At 44.0% G+C, this 27,349-nt stretch overlaps 5 protein-coding genes across 9 annotated transcripts in view; 3 read left to right on the forward strand and 2 right to left on the reverse strand.

Moving 5' to 3' along the window:
- Positions 1 to 16,505, forward strand: part of LOC116693392 (VPS9 domain-containing protein 1) — a 37,403-nt gene extending 20,898 nt beyond the window's left edge. Inside the window, exons 17-19 of one of the 2 annotated variants that reach the window (XM_032522335.1) lie at positions 869 to 871; positions 8,314 to 8,319; positions 16,495 to 16,505. The gene's annotated coding sequence lies outside the window, so the exon portion shown is untranslated. Of the gene's footprint in view, positions 1 to 868; positions 2,824 to 8,313; positions 8,320 to 16,494 lie in introns of those variants that run through there. The other variant, XM_032522334.1, reaches the window with a different exon arrangement.
- LOC116693456 (uncharacterized) lies at positions 7,343 to 13,473 on the reverse strand. The gene is made up of 6 exons (XM_032522452.1): positions 13,216 to 13,473; positions 12,007 to 12,114; positions 11,545 to 11,684; positions 10,505 to 10,601; positions 9,800 to 9,924; positions 7,343 to 7,934 (listed from the first exon to the last, which is right to left on the reverse strand). The coding sequence occupies exons 1-6, from the start codon at positions 13,421 to 13,423 to the stop codon at positions 7,758 to 7,760; spliced, it is 855 nt and encodes a 284-aa protein (XP_032378343.1). The 5' UTR covers positions 13,424 to 13,473; the 3' UTR covers positions 7,343 to 7,757.
- On the forward strand, positions 14,309 to 20,665 carry LOC116693410 (spermatogenesis-associated protein 2-like protein). 4 transcript variants are annotated; one of them, XM_032522362.1, is made up of 4 exons: positions 14,309 to 14,440; positions 15,447 to 15,813; positions 17,623 to 17,916; positions 19,345 to 20,665. In XM_032522362.1, the coding sequence occupies exons 2-4, from the start codon at positions 15,460 to 15,462 to the stop codon at positions 20,365 to 20,367; spliced, it is 1,671 nt and encodes a 556-aa protein (XP_032378253.1). In that variant the 5' UTR covers positions 14,309 to 14,440; positions 15,447 to 15,459; the 3' UTR covers positions 20,368 to 20,665. The 4 variants fall into 4 exon arrangements, with proteins under 4 accessions (XP_032378253.1, XP_032378255.1, XP_032378256.1 ...); XM_032522364.1 differs by lacking the exon at positions 14,309 to 14,440 and adding an exon at positions 14,480 to 14,518; XM_032522365.1 differs by lacking the exon at positions 14,309 to 14,440 and adding an exon at positions 14,781 to 14,803.
- Positions 20,666 to 21,917: 1,252 nt separating this feature from the next.
- On the reverse strand, positions 21,918 to 24,428 carry LOC116693461 (peptide deformylase, mitochondrial-like). The gene is made up of 3 exons (XM_032522457.1): positions 24,207 to 24,428; positions 22,992 to 23,644; positions 21,918 to 22,484 (listed from the first exon to the last, which is right to left on the reverse strand). Exons 2-3 carry the CDS (start codon positions 23,611 to 23,613, stop codon positions 22,327 to 22,329), a joined length of 780 nt encoding a protein of 259 aa, XP_032378348.1. The 5' UTR covers positions 23,614 to 23,644; positions 24,207 to 24,428; the 3' UTR covers positions 21,918 to 22,326.
- Positions 24,429 to 24,466: 38 nt separating this feature from the next.
- The window catches only part of LOC116693383 (uncharacterized), an 8,866-nt gene continuing 5,983 nt past the window's right edge, over positions 24,467 to 27,349 (forward strand). The window contains exons 1-4 of the mRNA XM_032522314.1: positions 24,467 to 24,731; positions 26,013 to 26,236; positions 26,610 to 26,711; positions 27,024 to 27,125. Coding sequence (XP_032378205.1) covers positions 24,545 to 24,731; positions 26,013 to 26,236; positions 26,610 to 26,711; positions 27,024 to 27,125 — 615 coding nt within the window. The 5' untranslated portion in view covers positions 24,467 to 24,544. The remainder of the gene's footprint in view (positions 24,732 to 26,012; positions 26,237 to 26,609; positions 26,712 to 27,023; positions 27,126 to 27,349) is intronic.

Raw genomic sequence — 27,349 nt, forward strand, 5'->3', positions numbered from 1 at the left:
GGGTGATGACACTTGCATGTTATAAAATGTGACATCCTCAACTGCCAATCGCCAAAACTCCCAGTGACACAATTATTCCACTACAGCGAAATATTTAACTTTGCAGATCACTGTGGTTCACAGAGCTGTCACTCATCTGCCGGGTGGCTGCGTTAAGAAGTGGAAGCATTTGGATTATTTCTTAATGAACAGACTTAGTTTTAAATATGGTTTGTACAATATGTAGACAGTTACATGTCTTCCCTCTTACGCAAAATACATTTCTAAAATCTAATAAGTTGCTTCTAGCCAGAGCTTCAGAAATCCTTTAAAGCGTCCAGGGTAAAAATGTGAGCACTCATTTAGATTTCTATTGATTGTTTGAACAGAATATATACAGACAGGTATAATAAATACCTCAAAAAATTGGAGAAATGTACCGATATACTGTAGATGAACACTGCTTTTGTTTTGCTGATTTTTCAAAAGCCACTATTTGTGTAGTTTGTATGCATTGTTATTACAATAATTTCAAAAGTAGACTAACCCAGTGACTAACACAGTCTGTATGGTTCTTTCTCCTGAGTCTGATCAGTGGGAGGAGAGAGGGTGAAAAGCACCACTGTGGACTGCAATTGGGGGGGGGGGGGCGCTCAACATCTTCTCAAAGCTGCAGTGACTTAGTGCCACAGACAGGCCGAGTAAATCAAAGGATTGAGAGATACATTTTTCTTTTCTTTTTTCTTTTAATGAGATTAGAAAAGACGGTGAGAAAAGTAGAGAGCTCCTTGCAACAAAAGGACAACATTTGCACAACCTAACTCTGAATACATTATTTTTAAAACGTATTGCAAGTACAGGGAATAAAATATTCCATTTTGTGTTGTAGGCTGTTCTGACGGTTCATCCTACATTTCCCGCTGCAAGAGAGACAGCAGCGGAACCTGCAACTCCCTGCAAGTTGTGCAGGCGCATGGTATCTTGTACACACAAACACACCGACATATTGTATATTTAAGGATTTCCTTTTCACACCAAGGACTAAACCTGTGACTATGAGTTGGGTCCAACCAAGTCAGAAGCTGGGCTTTGCTGGGACCTCTAAAGTACAAAATGTAAAGGATTGCCACATTAACTAGCACTGGATTTTTAAAGGGATTGGAGTTGTCTTAGGGAACCTTTGGATGTGAAGTCATGGATACTATGAATGCTTACAGAAGAAATGCTTACTGCAACATGGTTTACTAATGAGGGAATCTACTGAATTTGTTTTTCATTTTGGAGGTACGATTACGATTTTTCCCTGAGCAAAGTAGCCAATCGTGTGTGCTTTGACGAATATTTTTCTTTCTTACAGTATGGTAATAGCATTTCATAGAAAATCCTTTGGAAAACAGTTTCAAGCCATGTTCCCTGTAGCATTTTCTGTTCTTGTTTAAAAAAAAAAAAAAAAAAAGGCATGCAAACTTATAATTTAGACTGTGTGCCTGTGTGCATGCAGTTTTTTTCTTTTTAAGACCGGTTGCAAAATCCGTCCTCAGACTATGAATAAAAAAATATGAATTTATGCACTTTGGGTGTTGAAGCATACAGGGGTAAGCTACACTGGATGATGGCTTTGAGTTTAGACAGTATCTATTTGAAGACAGACTCGCCTCGGGGGGGGAGGGATTTCAGAGATGCCATCTTAAACCAATGTTAGACAGTGGGGGAGCACAGGATGAGAAGTCCAGCTGACAGTCCCTGTTTAGATTTAACAGCATGGTGGCATTAAGTGTGGCATAACGGACTATAATTATGTAGTAATTGTGCGTGTGTGCGGCCGCGCCTGCCACAGGGCATTTATCTTTTAATGCCAAGTTTCAAAATCCCCAAACTCCAAAGGAAAGCTAACCAGTAAACCCATTTTCACAGCTGATTTTTACCAAGTTCCTAATGCTTCCCTTTACGCTACAATTGCCCCAAATCCACCAAAGAATGGGAGCCATGTGGCAACCAATTTGTTTGGAAATTAAAATGGGAAATCTTGAGGCGCTTAAAAATGATCACACGTATGGTTTCAAAGAAATTCTCATGTTGATTGGATGTGATTGGATGACCTTGTTAACTGATATTTGACATTTTCTATAAAGTCCTTGAAGCTGTTTGGTTTTAAGCAAATGCAGAGTCAGTGTTTTCCTAAAAGGGCCTGGTGGTGGTGTTGCATTTTTTAAGCCGGTTGCAAATCATGTCTTGAGTGACCGTTCTCCAAAGCATGCAGTTTTTTAACTTGCTTTTAAGTCTTGAGTGTGCATTCGTCCCTTCCAGGCAGCCATTGATTTCTATTCATTTTACCAGCTTGTACAAATAACTTCTGGAAACTTTACAGTTTTGAATCGGTCCCTATTTGTGTCCAAGTTGTGTTATGGTTGCAGTACTACTAAAGTCCACTACTACTACTAAACCTCAAAATGAATTGAAAGTGCCTTTGTGGCACATTCTTGTTCCCCAGTTAAATCTGGACTGGCAATTAACTTGTACTTAATGTGTAATAAATAGGCGGCTAAAATATGCAAACATATTCTTGGTTTGTGTTTTAAAGACACACCTGAAGCAGACATGGATCCGGTGTCACAGCCTGAAAAAGTACAGTTTTTGAAATTGTCGTTTGTTTGCTTATATTTTAAGATTTTATTTTCCATGGGTCCAAAAGATGTGAAAAGATGTCCCAAGAACTGTTTTGAACTGTTAAGAACAGAGTTATGTCAATATAACAGTTTTACTGTGAAATGTTGGGAATATGTGACTGGTGAATGTGTGTTTGAGAGATGGGTCAATAAAGAGAGCAATATTTAAATCATTTAATGTGTGTGTTGTGGTCTGACTCGTTATGTAACATTCTCAGGCTCTCCAGCCGACGGAAGGTCTACTACAAAGAGATTAATGGGTTAGTAGAGACTACCTCCGTGCACTCCTAGTGGGTCTGGGAGTGGTCCAGATCTAAGATGGGGCAGAAGTGGGACAGACCTGCAACGGGCCAGCGACCACCCCAGAATACTGTAAAAAAAGAAATCTATATAAATTATTATAATAATATAATAATAATATAGAGAGAGAGACACACATACAGTATAATGGAATGGGAGTACCGTTAATGTAATTAAATACATCTGTGCAGCTTTGACAGGTTAAATTGTCTCTTGTGAAAAGGGCATATGGGTCTCTTAAATAATAAGATAAATAAATCGTCTAGTTTCCTTTTCCACTAAATGTACAGCAAAAAATCTATTCAGACAATTCAATATAAAAAAGGAGCAGTCCCTGCCTCTTGACACCGAGTAGTAAGGCGCTGATGTGACATGTTTTCCTGTGTTTGTGTTGTGGGGAGGATGCAGGAGGCTGTGATGGGCACATGGCTGAATAGCAGCAGAAGCCTGTGAACTTGAAGAAATAACAACATGCCGCTGGGAATCAGTCAGAGCACCACCAGAAGCCACAGCACCGCTGTCATCCTCCTCTTGCTGGCGTTCTCTTGCGTTCTCTTGCTCTTTCTCTTCGTGAGTGTTCTTTTTCCGTCTCACTGAGTGTTCTTTTTTGTCCCTTTCCAGGTCACTTATCTTGCCGCCCCCATACCGACTGAACTGCACTTTCAGAGTTCCTTGGGTCATTCCAGGTCTGTGGGGTCATCTCCTCCTGCCACAGGTTTAAACAACTAGCCATACAGCGCAGTTTCAGGGCTCTTTACAAGTAAAATTAATGATCAGTTCACTACTTTTCTTGAATTTAGCTGTTTTATTCAGTTTAATCGCATTTGAAACAAAAGTTGCTAAAAGAACGGCAAAAAAGTCAGAAAAAACATAAAAAGCACGGTGAAGAAAGAAACGCAGAAAGAAATTGACTTAAACATCAAAGTGACAAAAAGTTGTAAAAAGTGACAAAAACATTGTGAAAAACAAAAGTGTCCTGAAAGAAATGTGAATCATAGTGAAAGAAACAAGTGTTCCTCCTAATATGAGAGGTGTGTTGTCTCACTTTACAAGACCACATGTTGAACCAATTAGTCTATAGTTGGTTAAGTGTGTGTGACATGCTGGCACACGGCTGTGTTTACGAGTGTGTTTTACTGCAGTGTCAGGGACTGGGGGACACACCCTGGCGGAGATGGCGTGACTCGAGAGTCCTGACCTCAAAGCTGGACGCTGATACGACACGAGCCACTGGAGTGTGTAAACCTATGTATATCAATCATTTCCAAAGCAACAAGCATGCAGGCAGCTGTTACTAAATACATACTCAGGGTTCAAATCAATGCATCAAAACTAACTAAATGACAGATTTTCTCAGATCTAATGATTATAGTTGGTCCCCAGTGGATTTGTTTTTAACCTTTTTTATGTTTAAGATGTTTTGGTCATTTTAGCCTTTAATAGACAGGACAGCTGTAGACAGGGAGAGAGTCCAAAATGCATATCAAATCCAAAATGCATATCAAATGGCATATTGTTTTTGTTGAAAATTGTAACATTTTCTTAAGTTAGGACCACTAAACATCCCGCCAAGTATGTGCACCTCAGTCTTCCACAGACCTAGGGAAACCCTGGAGACTGCTGTGACTCCTATTGGCTCTCCAGGCCGGGGGAGGGTGACGGCTCGCTGCTCTCTCACGAAGGACAGAGCGCTGTTACTGCCAACATCACAACTCAGGTTTAGAATTTGAATCCGTCTGCTCTCAGCCACTCAAGTTTTTAATTAAAAGCAGAAGGACCTTTTGACTGTTACACTGCTCTTCCTTATTGGTTGCTATCATCTCCGTGTTCTAACAATAAAGTCTGTCATTAGGTAAAGGGCAGGGCTCGCTTAATACTGCTAAGACACTAAAAACTTAAAATATAAACCTAAGCAACTCCTACAGCTGCACGGCTTCCGGGAATCCTGCGCTTGTGTATCCTCGGCTAGAGCTCCTCGGGATTCCCCCCCGAGGGCCATGACAAAGCGTCTGTTTGACGCTCTGAGAGCCACATCCCTGACAACCTTTTTCCCTCTGAGTATCGAGTACACCCCCCTTTATGGTACAGTATATCACTAAATATGTGTCTGATTTACCTTTTTGGTACATTTCCAGGATAAAGCCTGACACGTCCCTCTCCGTCCGTTCTCACAATCCCTTCGCTTCGGGAAACCACTAACTTTGAGCTAGCAAAGCTACATGATGAAAATGTGACGTGTCTAAAAAAAATGTGGATGATGCAACAGGGCAGGCCTGATTGGCTCTTTCAGGAAATGCTTTACAAAGAAAATGTTTACAGCAATTCCTCTAACTGGGACGTTTTCGGACTGGATGTTATAGTTTTCCTGTCTTGTCTTATTGTGGTAGTCTGTCTTCCTGTCTTGTCTTATTGTGGTAGTCTGTTTTCCTGTCTTAATGTCTTAGCCTGGTTTGCTGTCATGTCTTGTAATTGTTATTTTTGGTCTTGTATGTGTTCTGTTTCCTGTTTTATTGTGACAGTCTTATTTTCTGTGCCATCTTTAGTTTTACTTCCCTCCCTTGTGATTGGCTGATGTCTCCCAGCCCTTGTTCTCTTGCTACTTGTATGTGTGTGTGTGTGTGTGTGTGTGTGTGTGTGTAGTGTTTGTGTTGCCTGTGTCTGTGTCAGATTGTTGTACTGTTGTGGTGTTCCGTGTCAGAGTGCGTGTTGTTTTATATTCCGGTGCTGCTGTTGTGTTTTTTCTGTTTAATATATGATCAAGCTCCTCATTCTTTGCCTGCTCTCTCTCCATTTGGGGCCAACCTCCAGTGGTCCGTAACACTGAATACTCTCAGATATTTTAGTTGGGACCTGACCAACAGACATCTCTAGAGCCATGCTGCTGGCGTGACTAAAATTAATCTACATTTCCACATTATTCTTTTGGCTAACACTGCTTTTTTATATCAATGCCAATGTTTAACCCATTTTTCTCTCATTTCACTTAATCTGCTCATCCACATGTCCTTTCTCTTTTAGAAGGCTGTGGCCCCTCGTTCCTCCTAAACAAAAGCCAGTTTTCTTTTCCTATTAGAGTGAGATGAGTCATCTTCAGAGGGTGAACATGGCCGTTGTGTGGGTGTGTTTGACCGTTTCCGTCCTTTTCGGGGGGAGAGAAAGGAAGGGAGAGAGCGGGGCCCAATGGGTTCTGCCTCGCCGTTTAATTCTAATTTGGCCTAATTGAGCTGTCAGCCGACCAGTTCAAAACAAAAACTGTGACTGATGACGAAATGTAGCCCAGAGCTTCAGTAAAGGCATCTTTATTGACAAGGCAAATTAACATTCTAGTTGTGTTAGCATGTATGCATTACTGGGACAGTAAACAATACAACACCCCCCTTCATCCTGCTGGGGCCCCCAACCTTCTGTTTAGTTTATCTAAGGCTGGGTAGTTTCTGTGAAGACATGGCCCAAATACTGGGTGGCAGATAAAGGGGCCCATGGGGGGTCGGTGCTGGTGCTTGAGAACGGGACAGAGAGTCACGCTAGGGGGGGGGTGTACTGTAAATGTGTCAAACCCGCCCCACCCCAAAGATCAACACAGGATAAAAGATGTGGCACATATATTTTTTATTGGTACGTGGTAAGTGCTTGTCAAATTGTCTGAAAAGGGGTGCGGAAGTGACAAAACTCTTTTTTTCATTCTTCCCACTTGATTCTAACTACTTGGGTCATGGTTTGTGTCTACAGCCCAGGGCAGCACCATGAAGGTCTTCGAGGAGAGACTGCAGGAATGTGTGTGCAGTCATCGCAATTCATGAAGCTAAGTTACGTTGACACTACAGTCGCCAAATTCTCCTAATATTTCAAGTCTGAAACGCGGGACTAAAACATGTCAAATGCTCAACATAAACAGTATTCCTAAGTCCTAATCATATCAGGACATGACATGTAAGTATTGTATCGCCTTTCCTCTTCAACCATGTTGCACTTTTAGCCATATGTCCAGATGTTAAAGATACCACGTGGAGTTGTCATGTAAGCTTTCTGTAAGCCTAACACACATGTTCAATACCATTTCCCTCTTCATTAAACATCTGCAAAGTCAGTTTTTGTCTTAAACCTGCATTATTTACAGACTTTTTTGCTAGCTAGCAATCTTCTCTCTTGATTCTTGCTTGGGCATTGCTATGTTTATGAGCAGTTCCCGCCACCAACCGCCAATCAGTGGAAGATTATGAAGCGTTTCTGTTAGGCGAGCTGACACAGAACATTACTCCATAGCTCCACAGGGCACCTTTAATTCCAGGTGTGTAGATCTACAACCAAACACCCTGTTGTTGTTGTTGTTTACAACCAAACAAAATCCCTCCTTCCTGTAATTTCAATCTTCACCTGCTCTGTCCAATGGGCTGGGCTTAAGAGGTCTAGTTTCCTACCAAGTGTATTAGGTAGATCCATGTAGAAATGGTGGGATTACATTGGGTACCATGCCTCCCAACGATGTGGAAGACAGAACAGAATAGTGTGATATTTGTACAGAAGCAGGCAACAATGAGAAGGTGATTATTTCAAATCCTGTGCAATTTTTTAACAGACATATCACACATAACACAAACCGTTAACAGTCTGAGAACAGGCGGCTGATTATACAGAGTTGGAACAACAGACTATTCACATAAAGTTGGGCATGGATGGGGTACAGACTTGTGGGAGAAGAAAACCAAAGACATATTAAATGTGTTTCTGGAGAGTTCAGTAAGAGCAGGAGCAGAAGATGTGTAGATGTGTCGCTGTGACAACAGGGGAGTGCTGGAGCCAGGGATTCCCGGTCTAAAGGTTCCTCTCCAGAAGGACAGTTTTTAAGTCTGCAGGACAATTGACGGTGAAGACGGTGTGGGAGGTGTTTCGTCTTTCCACAAGGGTGGCAACCGCCTCGCCCAGATCCAGGTGGTTCAGGTAGCCAGGTGTCATGCGCTCTGGAGTGGCTACACCTGCGTCGATCTTCACCTGCCAGGACCAATCAAAAAAGGGAGACGGGGATGAAGAGAGAGGGGAGGATACACGCAAGGGTGGGTTAGACGACAGGAAGGAGATGAAGGAGCAGTCCTTATGAACCATTCATATAAATAGTTACAAATAGTCATTTACATGCATTCCATCAAAATGACTGTTTACATGCACTTAATGTTCCGGTATTTGCCCTTTTAAAAAAAATAGACGATATTCTGGCTAAGCTGTTTACACTGCTAATGAAGGTAAATATTCCACTAATATTCATGTTTACATGTAGCTGTGCAAAATAAGTTTGTTTCTAAGTTCACTACCGGTGGAGGACTCGTTGGACACAGCGTCCCTCTTTCATTCTGTCAACCAGCGTCTTGTAAAGGTTGCCGTAGCGATGTGTGGCATATCCAAACACCTGATGATATCCAAGTCTTTGATAATGTTTAAAAGTAGCTCGGCCGGTTGGTTTGGAGTGGATGGCTGGAAGTCTTTTCAGCAACAGAGTGGAGTTTGATTGATTTGATTGATACTTAAAGGGATCAGTGTTTTAATCCAAACCACTAGTCTTAGCCAGTCGTTTTGGGGCCTCTCGGTTACCTTTTGTTGGCTAAACATAACTACAATGGCCGCTGAAAGGACCATCCCCTCACGGCGCCCTGTGGCTGGCTCACTGTCACCTTTTCTTGGCGAAATGTAACTGTAACGACCACTAAACTTAACCCTTTGGTCATGTGATCAGTCATCACATGACCATTTAGCAGTTGCCCTAATTTCATATATTAGATCAGAAATCTTTTTCATCTCTGCAGATGAATGCCGTTCCACTGAAGTAATGTAAAACTAGGGCCAGAGGTTAATGAACATGCTTTATTATGCCTTAATGGTATAAAACTAACTTATGTAATAAAATATGTAACAACCTGTAACAAAACAATAGCTCTTTTCAAATAAATAAATATGAAATAATGTTCTAAATATGACCTATACTGTGTCCGCTTAAAACCTTTTCAATGTAATAAGAGAAGGTTTTTCGGTGTCCATGTGAGCTTTAAGATCTGTATGTGCTCCCTGTCTGATCGGATCTGCTCCCTGTATGTGTTCCCTGTCTGATCTGCTCCCTGTATGTGTTCCCTGTCTGATCTGCTCCCTGTATGTGCTCCCTGTCTGATTTGCTCCTGTTTTTGCTCCTTGTTGGATCTGCTCCTTGTTGGATCTGCTCCCTGTTTGTGCTCCCTGTCTGATCTGCTCCCTGTCTGATCTGCTCCCTGTTTGTGCTTCCTGTTGGATCTGCTCCCTGTCTGATCTTCTCCCTGTCTGTGCTCCCTGTCTGATCTGCTCCCTGTCTGATGTGCTCCCTGTCTGATCTGCTCCCTGTTTGTGCTCCCTGTCTGATCTGCTCCCTGTTTGTGCTCCCTGTCTGATCTTCTCCCTGTCTGTGCTCCCTGTCTGATCTGCTCCCTGTATGTGCTCCCGGTCTGATCTGCTCCCTGTATGTGAGTGTCTCAGAGCCGCTCCCAAGGCAGCCTCTCGGGAATTAAGTCACGCAACAAAGTACCGTAGTATTGTGTGCAAAGTGCCAGTCACTTTATGTACATGTTTATAATGGTCCCATGAAAAACAGAGATGCCGGACAGTACGTAAAAAGTGGACATGTCCAGGCAAAAGAGGATGTTTGGTCACCCTGATATGTATGCTGTAGCTCATGAAATAAATACAATTTAATTTCAAATCCTTTACAACCCTTTCATGGGAAAAGACATGTGTCCTGTTTAAAACAGGCCTGAACAGGATATTGCCACTTTGAGCCACACATCAGGTCAGGTAGATCTCTTCTATCAGCTGTGGTGTTTTGTTAATTGAAGTCTCACCTGGTTGAGTTTGCAGGGCACCTGAGGATACTCCTCTCGTAGGACCTGGCAGAAGGCCAGGGTGCTGGCAGAGCCCACCGTCAGGAAGCCCGTCCCAGGCATCAGCAACTTATCACCTGCTCCTCCTGGGCACACCGGAAACTCCTGGTTACCAAACAGCGCAACTGTACAAGTCTTGTATGATTTTGACACTGTTTAACCCTTTTGTTGTCTTCCCATCGACCATGCACTCTTCCTCCCGGGTCAAAAGTTCTCTGTTTATTATGCATAAAATAATCCAAGTCTGTGTCTCTGTTCCACCTTTTTAGCCAACTTCATTACAACATATTAACACTAGTTTTACACTTCTTTTTGGAATTCATGGTCAATTAAATTCATACCATTATTCCTAATTTCTAAGTTAAAGAAACTAAAATTAGGAATTATTTTTGACTGATAGGTTCAGAGTAATGTATGTTGATGGACTATCATAAAATAAAAATTCTCTCATTTAATATCTTGTATTGTGGACTTTGGGAAACACCAACACATTTTCCACCATGTTCTGAAAACCAAACTGCCTTTGAATGACTCACTCATTTTGGCTTCTGTATGTAGAAAAAGCAAAGATGAGTTCTTAGTGTTTCTCACATGCACTGATGAGCACCTCCTACCCCCCGTTACATGAATTAGACAGACCCGTGCTTATAGTAATAAAGCAATCACCTGTTATGAATGTGTAGGTACAGTTGGAGTCGTCCCTCACCAAGGGGAAGAAGGCCTTCCATGACACAAATGTGCTGAAAAGTAATGTCTCAATTACCTGCAGAGTTGACAGGAGATGAAACGTGAAATAATCGGACAAGAATCAGAAATGTCATCCTTGTAGCAGAGGAAAAGACTCTTCAGAACATTCAGACACGATGTAGTGTATATGCACAATGTTCCCCTTCTGGGATTGTTCAACTGCCGCCGGATATTTCATCGAATATCTTTTCACCAGATGTCCGCCCACGTCCTCTGTCTCAGTGTTGGTGTTCTAACCTCTGGTGGATTTCTGAGGACTATGGATACCTGGTCCCCAGATCTCTGCAGGGTAAATCCAGACAGCTAGCTAGACTATCTGTCCAATCTGAGGACTATGGTTACCTGGTCCTCAGATCCCTGCAGGGTAAATCCAGACAGCTAGCTAGACTATCTGTCCAATCAGAGGACTATGGTTACCTGGTCCTCAGATCTCTGCAGGGTAAATCCAGACAGCTAGCTAGACTATCTGTCCAATCTGAGGACTATGGTTACCTGGTCCTCAGATCTCTGCAGGGTAAATCCAGACAGCTAGCTAGACTATCTGTCCAATCTGAGGACTATGGTTACCTGGTCCTCAGATCTCTAAAACTACTTCTGATCATATACATGTTCCACCAGAACTACTTCCTTCCTGAGACTATTTAGCAGAGGCACCGTGACTCCGGCTGGAGCTTAGCCCTGCCCAGGACGATTGTGATTGGTTTAAAGAAATGCAGACAAACCAGAGCACGTTTTCCCCCCATCCCAGAATGCTGTGTGGACTCGCCAGACCCTCCTCTGTAGCGCTGTGGAGGAAGGTCTGGCAAAGCTTGACATGATGTAACTGACTACATTCCTGCCTCCACTAGAACTGTTAAAATGAATAGAATGTGTGTATATATAGCTACCTGAATGCACAGAAAATTCACGATTTAATCCAAACCATTGGCAGTCTCATGTGCTGTATTGGTCAGGCTCACCCAGTGTAGGTCTTTGACAGACTGGGTGTGTGGGGGTCCTCCCTGCCACCAGCTGAAGCCCAGAGAGGAGACGATGTCTGACACCTTCCCCACGGCTTTGAGCAGGGCCTTCTTCGCCTCCTCAGCTCCCTCCTCTGACCCTGGAACGGAGAGAGGAAACTAAAGAGAAAAGCTTCCAGCTGGTGGTTCTGCTAAGACAGTTAAGGAAAGTCTAGTCTAGTCTACAGAATATCTAGTCTATGTCCAGGACGTCCCCCTTCTGAGAATGCTCTGTTATTGCCAGAACTTCCAGGGATGTCTCACCACCAAAACAACTTCCTTCCTGAGACTATTTAGCAGAGGCACCGTGGCTCCGTGCGGATCTTAGCCCCGCCCATGATGATTGTGATTGGTTTAAACTGCTGGTAACAGTCTTTGTCTTGAAGCACCCCCCCCCCGCTCTCCTCCCGTCACCAAACCTACCCACATTCCCCACTACAGTGGTGAGGTTATCCTTTGTGTTGGGAGATACGAACGATTGGAGCCTCTCCAGCCGGCTGCTGTCCCTGGAGATCACTGCAACTTTGAAACCTACACACACACACACACACACACACACACACACACCCAAACAAAACAACACACACCCACAAAACACACACACACACACACACACACACACACACACACACACACACACACACAGATATACAGTATATCAGACACATTTATCTATTGTTCAGACAGACAAAACCAGCACCTTTGACACATATAATTTAGGACTAATCCCTTTCACATGGAAATGAGCATTCACTAACAGACATACATTGTCCAAATGTGTTTCTCAAGGCAGAGGGACAAACGTGACAGGGCAGCAGATGGTAACTGTCTGCTCAATCCAAACAGCAAAACTATGGATGTGCAACGTAAATCCAAAACAAGTGCACTCTTCTCATGGCATGCTGCAGTGGTTCATGCAGAGTGCAGCACAATGAAGAAGCCGAATAGATTGCTGCTTGTATGGAGCGGAACTGCCTCTAAACCATACACTCAGCTAGCTTACTTCCAACCTTAAAATGTAATTTTATAATAAAAAAGATGATGTTTCAGAGTCTGAAACCCGAGCACAGATCAACTCATTTGTGTTTGTAGGGACCACCAACATCCCAAGAAACCGAAACGCACAAGCTCAAATAATCTCACAAAACACGCTAAAAAATACATAAATTTACATTGTTTAAAGGTTACGTTTGACAATCCAACCGGCACATTACGCACCAAATGTAGGCTACAGCACAGAAAACACCCATTGGATCGTTCAGTGCAGCGCTTGGAGTTTGGGAAACTTTACGCACGCAGACGCACCATCACCACCGTCATTTAAAAGCCAGAATATTCTCACAAAGTACTAAATTACTCATAAATGTCTGCTCTGCAGTTTATCATGATGCAATGCCCCCTGCGTAAAGTCCGCGAGAGTCACAGGTGCGTAAAACTGACAGTCTCCAAATGAATGTGCATGTGAGACTATAGATATGATATCCTTTTCGGCTTCAAATAGTATATTGAGAATAATTCCGGTCGACGTTTCTGTGTGTGTGTGTGTGTGTGTGTGTGTGTGTGTGTGTGTGTGTGTGTGTGTGTGTGTGTGTGTGTGTGTGTGTGTGTCCAAGTGCCCCCTGGGCAGCTTACCTTTGTCCAGCAGTGCTTTTACTATCCCAGAGCCCACTGTTCCCGCTCCTCCTAGCGCTAACACAACCCTGTCCGAGTTTGACATGCTGGCTGCAGCTGCACAGGCCTGCTGGAGGCTGGAGGAAGGAGGCTGGAGGCTGGAGGATGGAGGATGGAGGAGGACTCTGTGTATGTGCTGGAAGTGAAGCTGCTGGCTTGTGTTGAGCATCTTGGGGAAACCAGGATGCTTTAAACTAAAGTCAGGGGCCACCGTTCCGCCCTTCTACCAGTGTCACTGAAGCCACGCCTGCGGATCCCACTCACCACTGGGCAATCGGTTCATGTAGAGCATAGATCTTCAAAGGGGGGTCCGGCACCCCTATGGTGTCCTCAGAGTTTCAAATTATTGTTTGATAGGGAAAATAGACATTTACATGAATTCAACATGTTGTTTGTAAAGCCATCTTTTTTAAATTACAAAACATTGATGGTAAGGTATAGGTGAGGAAGGCATCCACAGCTACAGTTAAACTTTAGGATTAACTGCTCCACATTTTAACTAAACCTTATGATGTATGTAAATACACGAATATGTAAACAATTGCTATTTTATTAGCTTAATATTATGTACACCATAGAAAGGTATGTCTAAAGGCTCTAGGCCGCCCTACACGTTATTGGAGGTCCAGTTTAATATGCAAATCAATTTTAGAGGATATGTAAGGGGACCATGCTCCGTCTCTTTTTCAGCTGAAGGGTCCTCGCCCTAAAAGACGTCAACGACCCCTGTAGAGACCATATATTTATATAATATTAATGTATTAACGGTCTTTGAGAAGGGCGCCCAACAGATGGAATGCTGCCATCTAGTGGAGGACTCGCTTTTGACAGTAGCCCATAAGTAGACTGAATAGAAACTGGGCAAATTGGTCATTTTTATAAATTAATTTACCCATCTCTTGATGTCGTCTATTTTCAACTTATATGGTTTTATCTTTGATCCATCATTTTGAGTTCTAAACTCGTGTTCCCAGTGCAGAACTCCTCCTCTCCGGCCTGTCCTGGTGATCCTATGAAACGCACCCGTCTGGGAAAATCCGTGCCACGTGACAATGTTTACTTTGTCCCTAGACAATCAGGTGGCCGTCGGCTGCACGGTGACTTTAACTGTCTATGTGGCTGGGTGGCAGCAGATGTTTCAGTTACCTGATTAATCGATACACATGTGAATAAGTGGCAGACCCAGGTGAGTGTGTGTGTGTGTGTGTGTGTGTGTGTGTATCAAAGCTTCTACTTTGATCAAACTTTCAGCTGAAGCGGCTAGGTAACGTTAGCTTAGCTCCGACACTGGTACTTTTCTTTTGGATTGAGATGTCGTTCATAATTCTAGTAATTTAATGTTCCGAGATCATACTTTGTAAAACTTGAGGCCCAGCGATATATATATTATCGAGAGATGTCCAAAACAAGGTTAAACTAGATTCTTTCCGTGACATTTGAGCTTTTCTGAGGAACTGAGTGGGTACTTCCGGGGGTCTTCCCCGCGGGAGGCGGCGTCTGGGCTTTGATCGAAAGGGAAGCGAACTGAAGAACAGCTTGCACATTTCTGGTATTTGAGATCAAATCTGTTGTAGTAAATAAGGTGACGAGTTTTACATTTGCTCATATTTATAAGAAATTTGGTATGAATATCTCGCCATTTAAAAAAGACCATAACGCAACAGTAACCTAGCAAAAGCAGCTATCAGGGAAATAGGTTAAGCTAATGTTGCTAACGTCAAACTGCTGACAACTGTTACTTTTTCTCTGACTCGTGTCATTTAATATTTTACCGACACACTTTATGTTGGCCTCGGCTCATAACGAAAGTAAAAACGTTACATTTTCCTTTCCTCACTAGCCAGGCCAACGTGTCATAAGTTTCACTTTCGGTAATAATCTATCAGAGGGTTTCTGCTCTGAAGCTGTAGAGATGAGCATGCAGGGAAATGTTGGTGGCTGTGTTCTCAGCTCGAGTTAAACCCGTCCTCTACCTCAGCAACGCTACCGGAACATATACAACATACACAGGGACACCATGGAGGGTACTAACTATATATGCAGACATGCTGTACATACAGTACATTTTAAAAGAAAAGGATTTAAGATACAGAGTAAGGGTTAGCATTAGAATTGCTATGGACCATTTTTTGTGAAATCGTCAACCTTTAAGATGAATTATGTTGAAAATGTCCTATTTGTCCCACTGTCAGCTGAATAAAAGAGATGAGCATCTCTAGGCACCCAGCCAGGGATCTATTGGACAACTATGATCTCAGTCTGGAACAGCAAATTGTGGGACGGGGCTCCAACCTGGCATGCAGAGATGAGGAGCTGTGGAAGCAGGTGGAGGTCTTGCTGAAGGACGGAGATGCTCAGGAGACACACTGCCTGGGTCTGGATCCTCTGAGCGTGATGGAGGAGTCGCTCACAGCAGCCGCATCATCTGCAGCAGCCTGCGCAGGGCGAGTCAAAGCCAGAGGAGGGCTGCGAGGCCTGGCTAAAGCTTTCGAGGTCCTGGAGCAAGCGGCCTTAAACCTGTACCTCGGTCCCTGGAGGGACGAGTACAAAGTAGTCAAGGTTGGCTGAAAAAAGAGCTGCACATGTTGAATTTCTGATTTATATTTGTGTTAACTCATTTTACTGCAGGATTTCTTCTTTCTAAGTATTAGATGGATGGATGGATATATAGGTAGGTAGATAGATGGATAGATAGATGGATAGATAGATGGATAGATTTATTAATCCCAAATTGGGAAATTACACTGATACAGCAGCAAGTTACCAAGGACATACACACTTACTCACTCACACACATAAAAAATATACTAAATAATAAATGAGACAGCAAAGATATAAACTGAGAAATCTACTTAAAATGTGTATATAAAGGAATGAAAAGAATGTGCATGTATATACCTCACCGGCCACTTTATTAGGTCACCTGTCCAACTGCTCGTTACACACTTAATTTCTAACAGCAATCACATGGCGGCAACTCAGTGCATTTAGGCATGTAGACATGGTCAAAGAATCTCCTGCATTCAAACCGAGCATCAGTATGGGGGAAAAAGGGATTTGAGTGACTTTGACGTGGCATGATTGTTGGTGCCAGAAGGGCTGGTCTGATATTTCAGAAACGGCTAACTACTGGGATTTTCACGCACAACCATCTCTAGGGTTTACAGAGAATGGTCCGAAAAGAAAAAACATCCAGTGAGCGGCAGTTCTGTGGGCGGAAATGCCTTGTTGATGCCAGAGGTCAGAGGAGAATGGCCAGACTGGTTCGAGCTGATAGAAGGGCAACAGTGACTCAAATAACCCCCCGTTCCAACCAAGGTGGGCAGAAGAGCATCTCTGAACGCACAGTACTCCAACTTTGAGGCAGATGGGCTACACACAGAAGACCACATCGGGTGCCACTCCTTTCAGCTAAGAACAGAAACGGAGACTACAATTTGCACAAGCTCATCGAAATTGGACAATAGAGATTGGAAAAACGTTGCCTGGTCTGGTGAGTCTCGATTCCTGCTGCGACAGTCGGATGGTAGGTCAGAATTTGGCGTCTCCAACATGAAAGCATGGATCCATCCTGCCTTGTATCAACGGTTTCTGCTGTGGTGGTGGTGTCATGGTGTGGGGAATATTTTCTTGGCACTCTTTGGGCCCCTTGGACCAATTGAGCATCGTTGCAACGCCACGCCTACCTGAGTATTGTTGCTGACCCATGTCCATCCCTTTATGACCATAATGTACCCAACTTCTGATGGCTACTTTCAGCAGGATAATGCGCCATGTCATAAAGCTGGAATCATCACAGACTGGTTTCTTGAACATGACAATGAGTTCGCTGTACTCAAATGGCCTCCACAGCACCAGATCTCAATCCAATAGAGCATCTTGGGATGTGTGGAACGGGAGATTCGCATCATGGATGTGCAGCCGACAAATCTGCGGCAACTGTGTGATGCCTCATGTCAATATGGACCAAACTCCCTGAGGAATGCTTCCACACCTTGTTGAATCTATGCCATGAAATTGAGGCAGTTCTGAAGGCAAAAGGGGGTCCAACCCTTACTAGCATGGTGTACCTATAAAGTGGCCGTGAGTGTCCAATGTTGTGTCTCTTTGTGACGAGGGCCCGGCCCAGCCAGTCCCAGCCTGATGGCAGCATTAATGTGAGAGCCCAGTAGTTTTCTGGGGGGAAACCCTGATGTCCCCCCAGCTCCATACATATTTTTTTATTTACATACTATTTACAAGTACAATTTTTTTCCCCAACCCTGACAAGAATAAAAATCCAGGGTCAAACGCTCAGTAGTTTAACTTTTGGGCGTGACAGACAAAATCATAACATTTCCAATTTCCTCCTTGTGTTTTGGGTCCTAGATGTACTCTGGGATGTTCACCCACTATATCAAACCGGTGCTGTCGATGCCACAGATTGAGAAACTCTTTGGCCTGCTAGGATACCAGCCCAGCTCGTCTCGGCACGAGCAGCTCCGTCTCCTGTCGCCCAGGGTCAGTCCTGCCTCTGGGGAGAAACTCCTCGCCTTGGCATGTGCCTTCTTCCTCGCCCGCTGCGAGTGTCGCCTCCTTCAGGCGGCTCTGGGGAAGCACGCTGGGGAGGCCCAGTGGGAGCTGAGCGTGGTCAGGGAGAGGCAGAGAGGAAACACCATACAGGTTTGTCTGCATGGTTTTACTGCCTTTATTTTGAAAGGTATCGTTCCTCTTCCGCAGCCCCACTAATTCATTTTCATGGGTCATTACAAACTCATGCTGTGCTGCCAGACGTTGTTTCTATTCTATTGGAGATCTCCAAGTTTCCATTCCATATTATTTGTGCAGACACACATCCCACATAGACAATGGGATGTGTCTGAATGAAGAGGTGACAGTCCTACATATGTGACATGTTGAGCTAGGGCTGCGTCAAACTGCTCAGCTGTGCTTAGTTTGAGTGAACTGAACTAGAGCCAAAACAATATGTCGTTTTTTTAGTCGTCATTGCAACATCAACTGGCTCGATACGCATACGTACGATACGCATACGTATCGGGAAAGGCTGCAACATATCGCAGAAGACACAGATTTTTGTTCTAGTTTCTATTATAGAGATCTCCAAGAGGAGGCCTGTGACCCCTAGGGGGTCCTTAGTTACTGCAGGGGGCCCCCAAGTTTTTGATTAATCATAAAAAAAGTTAATTTCTAAAAACAAATATATACATAAACCATGAGTCCAACACATTACTAGCATTAAAGGTGAATCTGCCTATTAGTGATTAGTTTTTAAATGTACACATCGATGACGGTATGGTAGCCACCAGCAGATAGAGTTAAGCTTAAGGATTTACGGTGCTACGTGTATGTTTAACACTAAAACGTGATGTATAAATATATGAATGTCAATTATTTAATAGCTTAGTATTGTATGCACCACAAAAGGTGTGTGTAAAGGCTTAAGGCCTTCCTGTTATTGCAGGCCCGGTTCAGGTAAGGGCTTCTTCATTGAGGACCCCAGGACTATACAGACCTCCTGCCACAGTTTTCGAATGTTTCCTAGGATGGCGAATGCATGTCACGCTCTACTCTGCATTACTCTGCCTCTGATTGGCTTACCCATACTTGCCAATATCACTCGATGACTAATCGTTTAATCTTTGCAGCTGTACAGTTTGGTGTTCAATACATTTCCCTCCTCATCTGTGAGTCTCATTTACTGAGAAGCCCTGCTAATATTATATTTCTCCTATATTTTTGATAATATAAATCCAGTTTAGATTGGCTTCTAGGCTCATAAAATGCAACAGAAATCTTGCTGACTGAATGAGTTCATATTTTGCTTGGATGCCCCTGGAGCCAAACCTATTCTCCCAGGATCTGGGTTGTCATACCCAGCCCTAAGTGACACTCATCAAAATCTTTGAGTATTGGACAGTTCTAAAATCTCCCTGCTGTGGCCACATTTCAGTCAGAACCAAAAAAGGCTTGAGGCACACCACTGTTTGAGAACAGCAGAATGCACTGAACTCAGCATCAGCAGGATTGACTCCTAGTAAACAGGAAATGCATTTAAATGGTTGAGAATTCATTGTCCATGCATGTCAACAGGTGGCCCTGGACAACACCAAGAAGACTCTGGATGTCAACCAGCCACTGATGGAGCCGTTTGACGGAGAAGTGGATCTGTACACGGACGAGCATGTTAACGGGGGGCAGAGGGAGGCGGTTGGTAATGAGGACGAGAGTCCCCGCTCTTTGACCTGGGTGACTCCAAGCAGCGCATCACCCTCTGCTGCCAAAACACACAGCAACGGAGTCAGGTCCTTGTCCGCCTCATCCAGCGCCGTCTCCGCTAGAGACAACGTCTGCGTCTCTACACTCAGCTGCCAGCTGACTAAGACGTCGCCACTGGAATCCGTGATTACCAGAAGCTCCTCGGCCAGCGGGCAGCGGGACAGACGTTCCTGGGAGGAGTCTAGGTTTGACGGAGCGGACTCTCAGTCACGTAGTCTGCAGGGAGAAGCAACCGGGCTTTGCAGAAGCGAGGCTGAAGCCAACCACCTTTGCAGCTGTCTCCAATCTTCTCCTCTTCGTCTTTATACCTGTGTTGAATGCGACACATTGCACAACATGACCTGTGCCTTGTTCCAGACTTGCTACATGGCCCACTGCGTGCTTCCCTACACCGACAGTACGACCACAGAGATGAAAGAATTGTCGCCACAGGATGGCAGCCTCAGGGTGAGTGATATGGGCGCATTGCCAACTCTCACCAGCAGCAGCAGCGCAGCAGCAATGTCCTCCCTGTCTCTGTGTGATGACCCTAAGTCAATGATCCCATCTCGTCATCCAATCAGCTACCATGGCTGCTGTGACCTCACCCAGCTGGACCCCCAAGTCCTGTGTCTCAGCTGTGGCGTCTTCCACTCTGGTTCCTGCAGAGAGATAGACTTCTGCCAAAACCACCACACAATCAAGCCACTGGGAGTGTGCTCCTGTGGGAGGGCCTGCTTCAGAAAGCCTCTGGTTCTGTGCAGATATTGTGGAAACGAGTATTGTAGCGATTGTTGGTACAGAAATCCTGTTGTGTGCACGTGTGGCCAAACGTTTGACCAGTCGTCTTCTGTGTGATTTCTATTTGAAAGGTATTGCACTGAGGCACAGCTAGCAAAATCACAGTGCCTTAAATCTGCGTACTGCAAACAGAAATCCTTTTGTTTAAATCAAGTGAAATATATCTAAATTCAAATGTTGCCTTGACACTACTGAAATGCAGTATTGAGTGTGCTCCAACTTTTCTATTTTGGTCCTCCTTTCTGAGACTCTGATCACTCTGTCATCACGGGCACGCTCCATCCCCCAACGCACCATTGGGCGACTGCTCCCGGGTTGAAGGACATGGTTCCTCAGAGCGGTCTGAGCGTGTGCATCGAGCTTCGAGGAGTGTCAGAGATGTTACCCAATCAGCCACGGCGTGTATGGAAACTCGTTATAAAAAAGCAGTGCACTGCACACACAGCAGGGTGTTTAACGCACCCCCTTTTTACAGTTAAAAAAAGTTTTGCTACGTTTTGTTTGGGCTGAACCTGCCTCTAGTTATTCTGTACGTGGCCATATTTACCATTACCAGCATTATGACCATGTTATGTATTGTTAAGACTTGGAAGTTGTGATTACAGTTTGTGCGCTTGGTTCACTCAAATGTAATTTAGTGTGAAGTTTTCATCTGGATGTTACCTGCACACAGACTGGAGTAAAAGAAACAGGTCAATACACTTTGTGTCTGCGTTTAATGTGTTTTATAATACAAAAGCAATGGTTTTCATTATCATTGTGTTGATTATTTTGATCAACGGTAAAACGGATAAAATTGTTAAAATAAAAAGGTCATCCCAATTTCCTTAGGGATAAGTGTCCATTTAATCTTTGTCCAACCAACAGTCTACAACCTTTTGTAATTAATGGTTTATCAAAAATGCTGTGGATTATTTTTCTGTTGACTAATTGTTTCATCCCTTTAACATTTCCTTAGGGTATTTGAGTATTCTTTGACAAGTTTTCAGTTTTAGAGAAAAACTACGTACTTTCTTTTAAAAACGATGGGTGGCAATAATGATTTATGCGTTTGACCTATTTATCCAAATGTGAGCTTTGTAAAGAAAATGGCCTTTTTTAGCTGGGTGACAGAACAGTAGTTGCATAGCTGAATAGGTTGCTGTGTGGCCCAAAGCCAAACGATCCCCTAAATGTCATTGAGTATTACATATTTAGTGTTTGTAAGTCATGAGATTGGCATGCAGAAAGGTGACAACCTGGATGCAAAGTGACCAGACCGCGGAACCATTTCAGAGCATCGGGATTTTGTGGTGTCATCCTCCCTTTACTGGCCCTTACAATGCAATGCAGACTGTCCTCTCACATTACAATGACGCAAACAGTTTAAATGTCCTTAGCATAAAGACAGATCCATGAAAATATATATTTTTATCTATATAAAGTATATATATATTTCAGCTGTTATTTTTGTTTCTCCTGGGTCATGCCTGCTCTTGTCCCCTGTCCAAACTTGATTAGGTCCATGTTCCATCCATTTCTCCATTCACATGTAAAACCAGTAGAATGACCACTTTTACAAGTTGAACAAAAGGAAGTCATTGAGGATAATGGGTGATCTCCTTTGCTCCATTTTAGTTGTATTTATTCATTGGGATTGTTTATGATTCAACTCTTTTTAAAATGAACATATCCGTCTCTTTATTCATTAGACATAGACCTGGGGGCTACAGAACATGCTTTGGGGTTTTGGGCCTGCAGCTTCTAGCAATCCGAGAAACTTCCCTTCCAGTGATGGATTTTCAGTTGAAGCAGTCCACAATGAGCCCGACATCGAGCTCTTATTCCAGCCAGAACCAGACATCAAAATGTATCACTTTCTGCAAGCCACAAGATTTTTCACATGAAAGATTAAGTAGACACCATGTCTTCAAGACAATGTGGGTTGATCTGAGTTGAGTAAAACTGTCAAATCACTGCATGTACTCCGATCTAGAGATTCTTATGGAAATGCGTATGCTGTGTCCTAAGGGTCTTCTATTCATTGTGTGCCTGCCAGTTGATGTTGATGAAGGTCTTGCTGTCCATACGGTCGATGTAGAGGACCCCATCTAGGTGGTCCATCTCGTGCTGGAGGATACGAGCCGGCCAGCCACTGGCCTGCCACGAGACCGCTTCGCCCTTCTCATTCAGACCTGCAGGGTGAGCATGCCGAGGGACAAGAACAAAATACAGAAATGCATCAGAAATTACCCTTTGATGTATCTGCTAATCAGAGACAATGGAACTGTGTGTTCAGCTGAAAGCCCAGATTACCTGGCTAACACAAAACAACATGAAAATCATGGGAGTCAGACAGGATCCCACTCTCCAGCCTGTCTTTGACAATGCTGGATGGATGGATGGATGGATGGATGGATGGATGGATGGTGTGTAGAATAAATTCTGTTTGGCCAAAACAGATTTCCTTCTGGACAATCCAAACCTACCTTATCTTTATTCCCCATCAGAAATGTAGTGTAGCATCAGCATCTTCCCTTTTTAAACTTTTTTTTCATGTTTGGGACAGATTAGAAAGCCAAATTTTACTCAAAGCGCTTAAGTTTTTTATTTATAGCTGGAACAGTCTCAGCAAAGGAGATTTTGGCAGAAAATAATTTAAAAGCGACAAAAACACAGGATTAAGCTGTAAGCATCCATACCAGACACTTCCACGGACAGGTAGCGTGAAACTGCAGCAGAGAAGCCTGAGATGCTCTCACAGGCCTCCTGAAAGAGCACGGGCCGTCCATCCAGGACCCTCAGCTGGGGGTTGATAAAGATCCTCAGGGGCTGGACGGAGAGACCACGGGCCTCCCTCGATGCAGGCAAACTCTCTTTCAGCATCTTCTCGGGATATTCCAGGGCCAGGATGCGGAGTGGCACCCCAATCTGAGGCGCACTCAGTCCCACACACTCAAGTTTCCGCATCACTTTCACCAAAGTGTTGATGACCTGTTGGATCTCAGGGTCCGCTATCGACACAGGGTCAACAGCGGCTGCATGCGAACGCAGCACTGGGTCGCCTACCTGGCACACATGACTGTATGGAGGACTGGGAGGGGGTAGGACCTTGCGTTTCATGTACTGAAGATAGGGGCGCACCTTGATGCTGCTGGAGTAAGAGCGGCTGCAGGGTACAGGGGACTGGGGGGAGATGTTTGGAGGACAGGTGGGAGTCTCCATTGCTCTCGGCCCGGCACTGCAGCGAGGCGCTGTGGACGCACAAAGTCTGAACCCCATCCTGGAGCGCTGCAGCAGAGACACACAGGGTTTTGCGTTCATGGTAGAGCTGAAGGTGGGAAGACGCACGGCGCTGTAGGAAAAAATATTAGAAAAAATAAAGAATTTAGAAAAATTCTTAACCCTGTGGCCTGAAGACCCAATGCCACATGTGGAGCTGTTATGAGACCCCTGCTTTACTGACAGGGGCCCCTTCGTTCAGGGCCACTCTCCCCTACGCCAAACTGAGCTGCAAAGATATTCGATTAGTTCTCAATTTTTAAATGAATCCCCAACTATTATGATTTTTATTTTAATCTCTGATTCCAGCTTCTTAGATGTTAATGTTTTATAGACAAAACAATCAATGTTATCAATATCAATTGCAACAATTATTAGTTACAGACCTCTCCAAAAGTATGTGGAAAGACTTTCTCTCTCTCTCTCTCTATATCTGTATATATATAAAACATTCTATGAGTCAAACCCAAGCAGGCAGGTAAACTCCGCCGACGGGATGCGCCGGTGTTACAAAACATGCTCACTGCATAGCACAGGCTCGTAGTTAACCAGAGCTCAGCCGTTAGCATGTTGCTGTAGTTATTTAGAAGACGCTACTAGCTACTTAGCGTAGTAGGTTCACATTTCAACGTTACCTTTCTACAGTGTGTACGCCTTCATGCTGACTGAAAAGGACATTCAGATATTGAGATATTGAGATATTGAGATATTCAGGATGAAGGTGAGAGCGGGGGAGAGGCGTTCACGGCTCTGTGGAACTAGTTCCGGGTCAACAACGCGGCTCAGTCAACTTCACAATAAAAGTCTTCCCGTGTTGTGGACCACGTAGTTATCAGAGCACACTTCCTTTACTAAACTTTATTCTGAAAGCCAGTCAGGTCGACCAAGGAAGTCCAATGGTCCCAGAACTGGGAGTTCACATCCTCGACTTGTCTGTACATGTCCGGCTTTGGGGGGGTTTGGCAGCCCATTCATGAATGGGAGTTCAAAAAGAATCCGCGGGCTGAGACCCGTTGCCCCCCCCCCCCCCCAGTCTGCAGTATCACTGATGGAGGGATCGGAGCTGCAGCCCGAGGACGGACGCCTGGAGGACTTCCCCAGGACCCCGCTGTGGATCCTAGAGCATGTCTGGGCCCACCAGATCATCGACATCCAGGAAGGTCGCTAGAACTACTTCGTGTTACTACCCCCCTGACGTCAGCTAGCACCGTCATTACGATAACGAGTAACCTTATAGTCTCATTGTTATACATTCCAGTCATATGCGTTATTTAAATTATTATACAGTTGAAGATCGAATCATTTAAAATATCGGATTCATGTCACATGTTGTGTTGACTGTGGTCATTAGACTAGATCAGGATGTTGGCCATTTATAGCCATGCTCCTGCTAGGGTAGCCGTCCTTTTAATACCTCCGGGGGGGGGGGGGGGGGGGGGGGCTGTAACATTAATCCTCAGTGTAGGACATGTTGATCATAAAACACTTCATTTCCTGCATTCTGGGGATTTCTTCTGCAACAAGGTGTCCGCCTGCAAATGCGATTTATTCATGTTGTTATTATTATTATTATTATTATTATTGTTGTTGTTGTTGTTATTATTAGTTCAATAGTCTGCTGTATTGTTCCAAACTTTCTGCCGATTCAAAACATTACCTGTGTTTCAGGGTGTGTTTCCTGTAGGAATTATGCATCTTAATAAATATTTGTACTTCCAACCTTACAGTACTTATACTTTTAAGTCAGGGCCGTGAAGAGGGAAGTACTTTTTACTGCTCTACATTTAATTGAAAGATTAATTACTTTTCTTTTCAGATTAAGCCTTTACATTTTTACACGTTATATGTATATATATATATATATATATATATATATATATATTGCTATGTAAAGTCTATTTTCTGGTCTGTTGTTGTATCTGAGCTGCTGTAAGGAGGGAATAACCCCAGTGTGGTCAGTATGGTCCTCGGGTGGCCCAGGGGATAGGACACATGCCTTTGGTGTGAGAGACCTGAGGTTGGATTCCCACTTTGATTCATCGGCCAATGTGTCCCTGAGCAAGGCACTTAACCCCGAGCTGCTCCAGTGGCGTACCACATCTGACATACAGGATATAGCAGTTGTTTCCTTGGATAAAAGCGTCAGATGTCTTATCCCCTCCCTGGTGAAGTGCATGCAAACTACTGAGCACAAAATCTGAACCTAACTGCACTTGAATGCATACTTTATTTTAGATAAAGAACATTTGAGGCCAGTCACTGCAAAACCTGGTAGATCACATTTTTTAGGGGTTTCCCTACCGCTACAAGACCCAAGCCGTTAAGTCAAGGCATCGACTAGTCTCGCATTGCCAGACCTTCCTCCACAGCCCTGTGGTCTGGCAATGCAAGTATAGTAAATTCTGAAGGGACGTGACAAGCTTTATTATGGTTCTTTACAGTTGTGGACCCTTCCAATTGGCCCGATGTGGACTCGCAGCCTCTGAGCCTTGAAGACTCATGGAGGCTGCATGTTGCCTCTGCCCGGGTATATTCCACCGTGAAGACCAGGGACATGGAGCACTTTGAGAGAGTGATAAGCTTTCTGGAAGCCACTTACACACTTCTGCCCAGACTGGTGGCTCCCATCAAACACATGAAGATCATGTTTGGCCTCAAGACCATGGTATGGAGAGGAGTGGGGGTCAGAATCGCTGTTACTTAAGCGTGATTTATGGTTCTGGGGAAGCTCGACAGAGGTTTCACCGTAGCGTACCTAAGTGACCTGAAGTACAGTATATACCTGTGTGTGTGTGTGTGTGTGTGTGTGTGTGTGTGTGTGTGTGTGTGCGTGGTAGGTAGAGCAAGGGACAAAGTGAGAGAAGTACTGTACGTAGCAACGCCGTAGATTTTACCCAGAAGCATAACTCACGCTTATGTTCCAGCTGCAGGTAATTATTGGCTGTGTTTCTATATATTTTTTCTGTTTCCCATTTTGTTGATGTCTCTCTCTCTCTCTCTCTCTCTCTCTCTCTCTCTCCCTCCCTCTCCCCATCCAGGTCATTATGTGGATGCTCAGGGGGGGCCGAGGAATGGTTGATACTCTGTTTAAAATCAGCAAGTTCTTCCCAAGTAAACTACCTCAATACCAAGATCAATGTGTAAGTGTCTAACTTTGGAACATTCTCGAATAGGTTCTAACAAATGATTTAAAAAGAGTGGGATTCAGCGAATTGGAGCCAGACCCAGGTGTGCTTTAAAAGGGATTTGTAAAATGTTCAAATCAGTTCTAAAATGAACAGAGAAGCAAATGGAGCGAAGCCAGGGCTGGTCCTGCCAGAAGCCCAGCTGCTGCGTTCAGAGCTAGTTGGAGGGAGAGGGTGACCTTTGGTTGATGCCTGTGCCTTTCTACTGCTTGTATGAAAAGCTCACTAAGTTGTTATTAATGTTCTGTGTCCTTTTGTGTTGCACAGAGCCAACATGAAATGTTCCTGATGAGGAAGAACCATGTGGACTTCAAGGCTCTGGCACAGGCACTTGCTATGGACAAGGTCAAACTTGAAGATTATATGAAGGTTAGTTGTCTAATAACAGTAGAAGTAACTGGAGGAGTGAGTTTAAAGAGTTTAGTCATTTGACATGTTCACATTGACTATCTGTCCAATCAGAGTTTTTTTCCAAGACGATTGTGATTGGTTTAAAGCGATGCCGATAAACCAGAACACGTTGTTCTCCCATCCAGGAGTGCTGTGTGGACTAGCCAGACCCTCCTCTACAGCACTGTGGAGGAAGGTCTGGC

Source organism: Etheostoma spectabile, chromosome 8 (genome assembly GCF_008692095.1).
Source record: "Etheostoma spectabile isolate EspeVRDwgs_2016 chromosome 8, UIUC_Espe_1.0, whole genome shotgun sequence".
NCBI classification, from domain to species: Eukaryota; Metazoa; Chordata; class Actinopteri; order Perciformes; family Percidae; genus Etheostoma; species Etheostoma spectabile.

Coding starts and splice junctions, on each gene's coding strand:
- LOC116693456 (XM_032522452.1), bottom strand. CDS start 13,423: ATGCTCAACACAAGCCAGCAGCTTCACTTCCAGCACATACACAGAGTC. Junction 12,115..13,215: donor AAAAGCACTGCTGGACAAAG/GTAAGCTGCCCA, acceptor GTGTGTGTGTAG/GTTTCAAAGTTGCAGTGATC. Junction 10,602..11,544: donor CTGTCAAAGACCTACACTGG/GTGAGCCTGACC, acceptor TCAACTCTGCAG/GTAATTGAGACATTACTTTT.
- LOC116693410 (XM_032522362.1), top strand. CDS start 15,460: ATGAGCATCTCTAGGCACCCAGCCAGGGATCTATTGGACAACTATGAT. Junction 15,814..17,622: donor ACGAGTACAAAGTAGTCAAG/GTTGGCTGAAAA, acceptor TTTGGGTCCTAG/ATGTACTCTGGGATGTTCAC. Junction 17,917..19,344: donor AGAGAGGAAACACCATACAG/GTTTGTCTGCAT, acceptor GCATGTCAACAG/GTGGCCCTGGACAACACCAA.
- LOC116693461 (XM_032522457.1), bottom strand. CDS start 23,613: ATGAACGCAAAACCCTGTGTGTCTCTGCTGCAGCGCTCCAGGATGGGG. Junction 22,485..22,991: donor CCTGTCCGTGGAAGTGTCTG/GTATGGATGCTT, acceptor CTCACCCTGCAG/GTCTGAATGAGAAGGGCGAA.